At 36.4% G+C, this 12,092-nt stretch overlaps 1 protein-coding gene across 1 annotated transcript in view; it reads right to left on the bottom strand.

The window, feature by feature from the left end:
• The window catches only part of LOC139936655 (protein dachsous-like), a 48,871-nt gene that overhangs the window by 17,639 nt on the left and 19,140 nt on the right, over positions 1-12,092 (bottom strand). Inside the window, exons 3-5 of the mRNA XM_071931513.1 lie at positions 2,567-2,843; positions 1,665-1,808; positions 1,149-1,388 (exon numbers count right to left, since the gene is read on the bottom strand). Of these exons, the coding sequence (XP_071787614.1) occupies positions 1,149-1,388; positions 1,665-1,808; positions 2,567-2,843 (661 nt within the window). The remainder of the gene's footprint in view (positions 1-1,148; positions 1,389-1,664; positions 1,809-2,566; positions 2,844-12,092) is intronic.

Genomic DNA, 12,092 nt, shown 5'->3' with positions numbered 1-12,092 from the left:
CAATTTTATTTTAAGTCACATAAAATGTAGAATATTTTAAAAACATTTGCGATAACGTAACTCTCATCCCGGCGGCCGGCGGGAAGGGGGTTACGTTTTCGAAGCTAAAAAAATAAAAACACAAAATTCCACGATTCAAATAGCTTTTTGGACGTTAAAAATGCTACATTGTTGAATGGAAATGCTTTATAGATATGAAATTATTGATGAGACATACCAAATAATGAATTAAAACATCGAAAAGCTTAGCCAAATGACGTATTCTGCTTGCGATTGAACGATGTTTTTGCTTCAAGGTTTGAGCTTGTCTTGAAATGCAGCAATCCAGCAACGTCGAGTCATGTTCGAGTCGAAGAAAAACACAAAATTCCACGATTCAAATAGATTTTTTGACGTTAAAAACGCTACACTGTTGAATGAAAATGTTTTTTTTAGATATGGAATTATTGATGAGACATAACAAATGGTGAATTAGAACATCGAAAAGCTTTGCCAAATGACGTATTCTGCTTCCGATTGAACGATGTTTTTGCTTCAAGGTTTGGGCTGGTCCAGCATCCGGCCACAAAACCCACCAGCCAAACGGATCGTAGTCCAGTGTTGAGCAGATATACATGTACATGTATGTACATGTACATGTATATGCATGCTATAGTTCGCCCATTTCTTCCGCCATAGTTCTACACGTGTCAACGCAGCGGTCCCTCGTTACGATCGCAGGCATTCGGTTCAGACGATGGCTCCCCATGATTATAACATCGATGCGATTATTTGGAGGAGGTCCCGATCTGTGTTATGAACAACACGGGACCCAGGTAATTTCGTAACATACATAGCATTCACACGACGTGGATTTGCGATTTCATAACATCGATGTTATGAAATCGCACGGGACCCTCGATTGCAGCGCTCGTGTGAATGGGCCTTTAGTGGTTGAAAGCCATTCTTACAACCTTACAGACTGTGAAGGGGGTTACCCTGTTTTAGCACCAGGAGGAGGTGGCAACTTGCCCATCGTGGCAGTTGATCTTGGAGAACAACCCAAAACAGGTAAGTTTAGCCCTCACCTTGAAGTGGCTCACCTTCAAGTGGCCAAGTGAGTTAGTGATATCTCATAAATGTAAGTACAAAATAAAAAGGTAACCTACTTGGATCAGCATTAGCTGCAGTAGTTGTGCCAATGAAGTGAAATCTTGGAGCATTTTCATACACAGTGAAAGTGTACTGTTGCTGATAGAAGACAGGTGGTGAGTCATCCGGTCCTACTACACTGATACTAATATCTGCATTCTCCTGAGCAGCCTGCCCGCCACCATCCATGGCTGATACATGAAGGTAATGAACAGATGCTTGCTGACGATTCAGGGTACCAGTCAGAGTCACAATACCTAGTACAAATGAAATGGCGATGAGTACCAATCAGAGTCAATGCCACTGGTAAATGTTTGAATCGGAGAAAGACTTCAGGCCTGAAGTCTTTCAAAGATCTGACAGCAAACCAATTTATGCAACAAGGGTGTTCAATGACCAATTCAGCTAAATTTTCATAGAATTGTTATTAATGCATGTTGAGATTCACTAAATGAGGATACTAGTCTTTGACAGTGTGTCCAGTGACTTTAATAGTATGACAAACAATGTGATCACGCTAATGTTTTACATACCTTGGATTGGATCAATGGTAAAGAGGTCCATATCATTGCCGGCCACGATAGAGTAAATGATTGAACCATACAGTCCAGAATCAAGATCAGTAGCTGATACTGTTGTAATCACTGTACCGTCCATACTACTCTCTTCAACATCAACTACAAGATATAAAAACAATAAAATGGGAAATGTCAATTATGATGCAATCAATACCAACTACGCAAGCTTTATTGGTTTGAGGGTTTGTTTCTAAGGTGTATGTTTAGTTAATCAGAAATGATTTTCAAATATTTACGTTCAATGTCCACTTTATACCAAAAGAAAAGATCACAAGGGGTAACATGTGTAAGATTTATAAAATGAATTAGAGGGTTTTTTGTAAAGAGATCTTGTAAATCATTTAAGTCTGCATATACAAGTTTTGAAAAATAGTTCATGTTATTTTAAAACCTCAATGTTATGACATCATCGGCAATGTCAACATCCCATACAAGTTGTGACTTATACAAATCTTTACAACCAACCACAGATAACAGCTCAAGTCTTCATGTTTCATACAAATACCATTTTCTGTTTACTTCTCACCAGCTCTGCTAATTTAGACTAGTCTACACCAACACCTTGTGTTTGTTTCAACACAAACTCAGTCTTGTTTGTAACTGTTTTGTAGGACCTTGGCACACGAGGCAACTTGGAGGCAACCAACTGCAGTGCATGATACACGACCGTTTTGGTAAGTTGCACATGAGTAACTTTATCAAACAATGTCTTACGAACCCTAAGAAACTAATGTGAGCATTCAAATATGAATGCCTTTTCTTCTTAGATAGAGATTGCCTGGAACTGGTTGCCTATAAGTTGCCTCATGTGACATGGGCCTAATGTCAGCTTGAGTGTTGTAATAATGGATTATTACCTGCATAGGTTGAGGGATAAAACCTGGGATTGTTATCATTGACATCCTGCAGAGTGATCTTAACTGAAGCTACACTACTCAGACCTCCTCCATCAGTTGCTTGGACTAGAAACTCATACGATGTAACTCCAGCATCTCTGTCTAGCAGTGCAGCGGTACAGATGAATCCATTGTCATTATGAATGAAGAACTCTGGAGGAGGTTGATAGCCGAACCCAATACCAATGGAGTAGGATATCGGACCAAAGCTGTTAGAATCTGGATCTTCTGCTTCAACCTGAAATCAATTCAAATGAAAGTACTTTTAATTTGATGCCAAGTAAAACTGCATCCTTTTTATAGGGACTTTTGTGTTGTTGTAGCAACACGCAATGTACAACAAGTTTCTCTCAAATAAAATATTATGATTTCAACAACTACTTCTATCTTCAAATTCAAGCAACTGGAATCCTTGATTGATGGTTGATCCATCAGCAACAAGAGTATGATCTAAACCAATATTATTTAAATAGGCCATCAAACCCTGATGTAATGCAGTGTTTTAACTCCAAATATTGCACTAATGAGTTTTCACCAAGTATTTGGCATACTCATCAGTTACTAAGTTATCAGTTACTAACAATGTGACAAGAAAGTGTATATAGACCTACAAAAAGAATGTTTGTTTAAATATGTCAAACTTGTTAGCCTTCGAGAAAGACTCTGTTAGTGTTGAAAATGTCATTCCATTTAACTATAATTTTAATTTCTGTAATATTACATGTAGTCCTTTTCCTCTAAAGTCTTTGAATTCTCCAAACAAGTATTACTTGTTAGATTCAGACCATGGCCTTCAGAGATTGGGTAAATTTCTCATTATTGGGTTGGGTCCTTGTATTGTTTGGGTATAAGACCTTCATGTGGCCAGCATTACACGATCAGCAATCCACCAGTACAGTAGACTACTCCCATTACAACTACTCAGTACCTCAGTAATGCTCAGTACTACTAGTGCAAGCAAACACTGCAGTGTGTAGTCTGCTTTTCAGTATGGCAAACCTGTTATGTAAGATGCCCACTTGACAATAAACAAGTTGTATTGTTGATGTATTGATCGCCAGTAACTGTCACTGGTGTTAGGAAACCAGTCTAAAGTGAATCAATAATGACACCTCCTTCTAGTCTATCATCAAACCATTCAACCAGATCATACAAAATGTCATTTCCAAAGTTATCAATATCATTCACTTTCAATAGTGTCTACTCTAGACTAAATTAATTGTCTGTCCATATCATTGTCAGTACAATAACAAAAACATATGCAGCCACAATATCCAGAAAGCAATACTCAAGCTCAAATAAAATGTCACTATTGCATTTCGCTTTCATTTTGATGGATTTTTAAAATTCTGAACCCTGTACTTTACAGAGCTTAATATGAAAGACTCATGACAGATACACATTGCTCCATGCACAGAGGTAGTCAAAGCTGCCCTTCAATTGACCTGACACCCTTTCTGTAGGAATTCAGCGAGCTCCACCATCACACAATACGTTTTAGATCATCAGACTTTAAATTCTCCCTACTACCCATGGAATGTACCAGCGCTACTACCATTGACTATCGTACCTCCATGGACTATCCAAGAAACAACTTGTGACCCTGACATGAGTAATGTGTTGACACAACCACAATAGTTGCAGTTCAAATGGGTCATTTAAGTCAGCAAATTGAGATCCTTTAAGACTATTTTATCAAAGGGAACTAGTGAAACTAGGGTTGGAGGATGTTGGATAAAGCAGAGAAAGCAATTACCGAATTTGTCAACTAACAGCAACTACAGTTAACATCATGTGCGGGTACTAGTCATTTCATATTCATTTCAACACAGTGTCTCAAATAAAGCTTAATAAAAAATACTTAACTGACTCAACTACTGAGATAATTATTTAGAGTGATACGTAACAAATAGAACGGAAGTGTATTTTGCAGAAGAAAAAAACATTTGAGTAGCAAAATAGTTAGCTCTATCATGGAGGTTTTAATAATGTTCTTACAAAGGTCCTACGTTTATAAGAAAATCTACTTATTCGAGTTTCGGGCACAAATCCAACCCTTAAAATAGCCACCCATAAACATGATCCCTGCTTCCTCTTACGGTTAAATAAAACACCTGGCCAATACACGCAATCATTTTTGTTTTCATTATTATTATTAATATCTTCAGGGGAGCCGCCAAGTAACAAAGAAATGAAAACACTGTTGATTAAAACACCTTGGGTTATTTTGCTAACAATGGTTTAGGCATGGGGTATGGATAGTCTGTGCATGCTTGCTCAATGGTTTAAGGTAATCATAAAGGAATGAGGGAACTGGTATGCTTACATGAGGTCAGTTTTCATAATGAATAAGTGCATTGGGAAGGACATTGACTGTTATTCAAGACCAATCTTCAATTGTATGCAACAAACACATCTAGTTTTCTTTTGTTTGCTATAAACATACAAATTTCATCATTTTAAACAACATGCATGAAATAAAAACATCCTTTTTCTGTTAAAAATATATATTTCTTACAACAAGGTCCTTAGTGCTGTACATTGATAACTCAACGATCCCTAAATAAAATTGCCTCATAACAAACATTGCCTTTTGGTACCGGTACATAAAGCTGACAACTACCCAACTTGACACTGTACTTACTAGAGATATAGAGATACGGTATCACTTCATCATATAGATGTTAGAGATCGCTCTGCTTTGATTAATCATATGTCAGTTTCTGAGTCTGAATACAACAAAGTGAATAATTAACGCACCATTTGGTAGCAATAAATCTACAAAGATACAAAAGTACTTGACAGTTGTCTGGGATCAATGAGAGGGTGTGATAACTCAATAGTAACCAAACTACTGCAGTAAACTGTGCCATTATCTTGACCATTGTAATGTTGACCATTGGAAGGTCAATGTTTCTAATCAGTGCACTGCGTTCCTGCATTTTGTTTCAACTCAAAATTGCTTCCCTCAAAACTATAGGATATTTTTTTCTTTCGTTTTAATAGATACAATTACATCAGGGATAAAGAATATTATTTGTGGTTTTACAAATTGAGTTGTATTTAATCCAGGATACAAGCAAGAACAGTCTCCTAAAATTGTATCAGCAAGGAATTTCAATTTCCAACTGAGGACTAATACCCTGTTGATTAAGACAAATAATGAAATACAATACCAAGTCATGAATGCGTTAATAAGTTTGTTTAATTTGAAAACAAAACCATGAGAATAATTGATAGTTACTGGGCTGAGAAAAAAACCATCAACTTAGGAGTCCTTACTGCTCGGTTATTTATTCAGTACAGGATGCATAGTTTCAGTTCCCTTTCAATTTGTGCAACCAAAAAGTCTACAAGGACCTATTAGAGTGGAGCCTACCTTAATATAATGTGCACTTAACATTTCATTCGTTTTAAAGCCATTGGACCCTTTCGGTTCAGAAAAAAAAAAAAAGTTCACAGATTTACAAATAACTTACAGGGTTTACAGAAGGCAATGGTGAAAGACTTCTCTTGAAATATTATTCCATGAAATGCTTTACTTTTTGAGAAAACAGCAAAACAATATAAATTCTCGTTAACGAGAATTACGGATTTATTTTAAACACATGTCATGACACGGCGAAACGTGCGGAAACAAGGGTGGGTTTTTCCGTTGTTTTCTCCCGACTCCGATGACCGATTGAGCCTAAATTGTCACAGGTTTGTTATTTGATATAGAAGTTGCGGTACACAAAGTGTGGGCCTTGGACAACACTGTTTACCGAAAGGGTCCAATGGCTTTAAGAGCCAATATTGGTTTTCAATGAGAATGTACTTTAGGATAATAATTTAACCTTTTACATAATTATTCCCCAGAAGCCTGGTTAAAAGATCAAGCCGATCTCTCATTGGTCTTGCCACGCTAATATCAGCTGTGGTTCTAAAGCCACACAACTGCAACTCTAACATTAAAAATAATACAGACTTTAAAACCCTAATTACTGCATAATGTCCAAGGAGTAAACAGTCATGTGTTTATTAATGTTCGGGTATTAAATTAACTTAGAAGGTTTTGTAAAGGTCCAGATAAAACAAATGTAAGAAGCAAACTTTGGAGATTCTATTTTATTTATTTATCAATGTTGCTTTGTCACAAGTAAATTACTAAATTGACAATTTAAGGAATGTCTACTTGCAACTACCCCTGACCCTGGTCCCATCTATCTTTATGGTTTCTTGTATTATATCCAACTATTTAAAACAATGTGGTCACATCTTAAGGGAAATTAACTATTTCATGTGAAGTTAAATCAAAATAATGAATTTATTGGATCTGCATTGGTCTGAAATGACAGGTGCAACAAATACTAAATTGAATTATGTCAGGTGGAGTGTTCTGTGGTTGTTCTTTATTTGATGTGCGTGTCTGTACTTTACCTGGTGATGTAGAGAGTTTATTATTAAAGGGAATTACACTATTGTCTTTGCTAAATTGTAGCATACATGTAGTTGTAAAAATTTTACAAAATTGTACATCAAGAAGCGAAACGACAACATTGTCGGTTAGTGCTGGGCGAATAGTGAAATTTTGTTATTCGGATACCGCTGACCAACTATCCGAAATTAACCGGATATTCGAATAGTTTTTTTTCGCCGCTAGAGGGCGCTATAAAAAAAATAAAAATAAAAAAATATTTAAAAAAAAATTTTTTTTGTCGCTAGAGGGCGCTGTTCATTTGTGAATGAGATCTTCTGGGCGGATTGATATTAGTTTTAGACAGTGTCACTCGGTTCATTCATAAAAATGACCGGATCTAATTTAAAGATGGCGATTTGCTTTTTCTTTTGATCGTGGATGACTCTACGTGAAGGAAAACTTTTGTAATCTTTGAACAAATTACGTCAGAAATGTCATTGTTTTGACTCTTCACGGAGGTGAGCATAGTTAAATACTTAATTTATGCTGTTTTATGCCGTCTTAATAGAAGTTTCATTAGGATTCAGACAAAACATTCATGTCAGTTGTCGCCCGACGTCCGCGGATATTCGGATATTAAAGAATATCCGGTTACTTGGTTGTAATTACAGAACTATCCGGTTTATAAATAGCTATTCGCGCCCTATGCGGATATCCGGTTAAGAAAAAAAAGGCATTCGCGGTTACGGATAGGAAAACCTATTCGCCATTAACCGGATATTCGAATAATTCGCCCAGGCCTATTGTCGGTACTGTCCACAGATCCTTTGTAACACCTTGTCAAACTAAAATATTGCTTCATTTTACAACCATGATAAAATTAAACAAGGGACCCTTGTTAAATTGCTGCCATGTGAATATGGCTAGTCTGAAGTGTTAATTGCATCACCTGGCTCAATGTCTTATCCAAACAAATCAAACTCTTCTCTAACACCTTGGTATGATTTGCAAATCTAATGGTTTTTACATAGAGGTGCACAGTATTAATGAGTAATACTTATTTAACACCTTATTCACAAGGTGTACATTATGTTTGTACATAATGTATACCTTTTAGTGAAGTGCAATTTACACTTGGGCGTTACAGAGACCCAAATGGCTAGCCTAATTGTCCTATATGGATGCCTAGAGTACTGGCTAGGAGTCTGATTCCTCATTTCAACATACCAGTTGTAATCCTCTCAATTCCTGTTAAAAAGGGACCTCAGACTACTCTCCAAAAAAACACTTCTTAAATCTCTCTCAAAACACTCGCCCAATTAAGAAAATACACAAATTGAGTAGAAAATGAAAAGCATACCCAACGTGATGCAGGGTTGAAATGCATATTAAATCCCAATGAAACAGGTGTGATGGAAATAACAACAGGTGACTTGGTGCTAGAAGAAGGGGTATACGTCTCTTAAGTCTGTATCTTCAAATAAGTCAAGTTCTACAAACCAGTGGTAAAACCAAACCTCAGTTAGTTTAGAAGGTGGTCATATGACCATTTCAGACTGGCTTTAAGTGGTTGATAAAGACATCATGAAACTGCGAACACACCTTTGGTGCTCACTACAGGCAGCCACACGCAGGTTGGCACCCCAGCTTATGAGTGCACTAGTTTACCCATATGATACCCCAATCAAAAGGTACACAAATTTGACACTGAGCCTTATGCCATAACGGAAACTGAAAAATAAATGGAATCGTGACTTGATCTTAAGTGGCCGTTAAAAACCTTGCAGGGTCATGGCTGTGCGATAAAGGACCTCACCTTCCACTTGGTTCCTTTTTCGCACAGCCACAAACATATCAACTATAAATGCCAATTTAAAACTTGTGTTTATCCAATCAACATGCAGTACAACTGACTCAGAATTTGAAGCCCGCCGACGAGAAGACCTAAGCTATGTAGCTTTGTAAATCGAATGTAAATTAATATTGCAGTGTGGTTTACTCGTCAAAGTCTTCTCTTACAAGAAATTGACAGCAGTCGGACAGCAAGTTGAGGAAGATTGACAACCTCCAAGTTCCAAAAGAGTTCCACTTTCATATTGGTCTTAATTACATTTATTACTTGTAACAAAAGTAACAGTAAAACATTGATAGGATGCTTGCCTATGCTTAAATGGAAGGTATACATTTGTTTTTTGCTAATCACTCTTAAAATCAAAGGCAATAAAAACCATTGGGTAAAAGCTGATAGCAGCGTTTGATAGTATATAGCATTTTGAGAAACATTTCACTTCAAAAGAATGTGGTTTTGTGGAAAGGTTAGATCATGGAGGTAGGATTGGTTAGATTGTGCATTCCTAGGGATTATTCTTCCTGCTTGGACATATAGGCCCCCTATTCACTCCAGATTTTTGGTAACTCTTCTCAGATTATGTATTCCTACTGGGGATTATTTTTCCTGCTTGGAAATATTCGCTCCGGATTTTCGGTGATATATCTCAACAGCACATCCAAACCTTTTGAAACTAAATTTTTAGATGTTAGTTTTATAGTGCACGTTTACCTTTAAATGTGGTACTTATTTAAAAAAGTTCAAAGAAGCAAAGGTATAGGCTGCCTTTAAACTTAGAGTTGGGTTGCTTATTGCATAGCCTTTCAGACATATGGTACTGAGGCAGCTAGACTTTGGCACTAGTAGAATCAGATTTCTTGCAAGCTATTAAGAAACTGGCCTTTGTGTAGGGTCATCTGTCAGCGCAGACCCTTAGGGAAAACACCACACACAACTCTTTGATAATACAACCGTGTCACTGACATTTTTAGAAAGAATTTCTAGGTCATTGTACCGAAAAAGTGGGTAAATAATTATTAGGAATTTAAGGTGAAGGGCTTTCAAGCTGCAAGATAAGAAAAGAATTTACAACATCTTGCAAATATTATTTTACTCGTATTTAGCATTGCAACAATCAATCAATTTGAACTTCACGATCATTCATTACTATTGGCTTACAGAAATGAATTTAGCATGAATATTGGGGGCGTGACCAAAAACATATAAATGCACTGTGCATTACCATGCATGGCGTAGACATACAGTATTTCTGATATTCAAGTTGTCAGACTTCTTTATGGTTCGCTAGTCCACTATTCAATAACCAACATATTTCACTTAGAAATGACTGAGATGTCAAACTCTTTCTCTCTGTGACTTAGTCCTACATATCACTCAGTCAGTCATCCATAAAACCAGACAAAAGAAACCATTGGTTTTGGAACTTGAAAATAACATACAACATAGATTTATTACATTGCTACTTGGTATGACTTTATGGGAATGTGTATACGTGCAAAATAGAGAGATGTTTTTCAAAATGAGCCTAGACTGCAACAATAAACTTCTGAAATAATAGTGAAGGTGGATAATAGTTGATAACCCTCAACCCCAAACGGATCCTGTTGGAGTTCAAACACAGAGCACTGCCTTTTGTTGTGTAATAAATACTACTGTGTTAAAATCATCAGTGGCGCAAAAACCAGCGCAACTAAATTTGTTGAAAGTTTGATGTAACAACTAACATGCGTACATAGTTGTACACATAAACACAATTTTAATTGGCAAAAGTATAAATTAGTTTTGGTTTTAATTCATTATGATTTATACTCCAAATAACAGTGGCTAGGTCACCCTGTGCACAAAAAGTAATTGAAAGTACTGCGACTGACTAAGTGCAAAAATGATTAATTTGGAGGCTGCAACTACTGTTAGATATAAGTTGTCAATCATTATGTGAACCTACATGTAATGTGCAGTATTAGACAATCAAAGATGATTTCATATAAATCAACTTAATAAATTTAAAAGAACTCAAACGTGAAACAAACCGCAAAAGATAGTTTTTAGTGTGTCAAAAATCTGAATGGCTTTCGTATTTTAGAAATCATTACAGAACTTATCAGAAAGTGAACCAGAAGGACTTGCCCTGAAACCAAACTGCTAATTAACATTTCACATAATATTGCGTGTCAGACTGATCGAACTGCTAGATAGTATTCCTACAGCCAGCCAACATGGCTAAGCATGGCTCAAGATGGTTCATTCAAACCAAACTGAAACAATCTATTTTCAGTAACTTGATATTTCTGCATTTCAATTGAATGTCTTATGCCTTAACTGTGTCTCAAAATTCGGTGTCATTTAAGTGCAAACAAAATTGGCTGAAGTAAAGTATTATTAGTAGCAATTTATAAGAAATACTAATGAATTTTTTTTTTTTAATTGTAAAAACTGCATATTATTATATTAACCAGATCAAAACAATGATATTATGGAAAGGATAAAAGATATGTAATAGTACAATATTAATAAAAAAATTCAAGTGTTTTGGGTTTTTCATTTTCAAGTTTTATAAAACTTCATCATTCTAAACTTTTTGTGAAAACACCATTTACTTTACATCTATTATACCATTTACTTTATTTTATTTATTTTAAGTCTTCGGATATAGGTACAAACAGTACGGGTCAGACCCAACTAAAAACTACAACCAATAAAAATAATAAAAAACACTATAGGGGCGTGCTAGATGTGGTGTGGTCAGGCGACATTTGGATGCACAGACCAGGTCCATTCGAAGCAAGTTCATCCTGTTCACAGACAGACCCAACCCATTACCAGAATTTAACTAACTAGAGTCAACCAGAGTGTAGACTATCTGTGTTTGAGCCTGCCACTGTTGCTGAGATTCAAAGGGTTATTATGAAATCTCCTTCAAAATCCTGTGAGCTGGATCCAGTATCAACATCCATGATAAAGCAAAACATTGATATATTTGTACCCTACATCACTAAGCTTGTAAACGAATCTCTCAGTTCCGGTTGTTTCCCCGATAGCCTCAAAGTTTCCTACATCAGGCCGCTCATCAAGAAACCAAACCTGGACAAGGAGATATTCAAAAACTACAGACCGGTTGCAAACTTAAAATATCTTGGAAAAGTCATCGAACGAGTAGTGTCATCACGTAATTCTGATCACATTCATACTTTCAACCTGTCCGACGTGTTCCAGTCACTAGTCAGCATACAAGCCTTTCC

Source organism: Asterias amurensis, chromosome 4 (genome assembly GCF_032118995.1).
Source record: "Asterias amurensis chromosome 4, ASM3211899v1".
NCBI lineage: Eukaryota > Metazoa > Echinodermata > Asteroidea > Forcipulatida > Asteriidae > Asterias > Asterias amurensis.
Note: the sequence above shows the minus strand (reverse complement) of the source record. Positions and strands in the feature narration are given on the sequence as shown.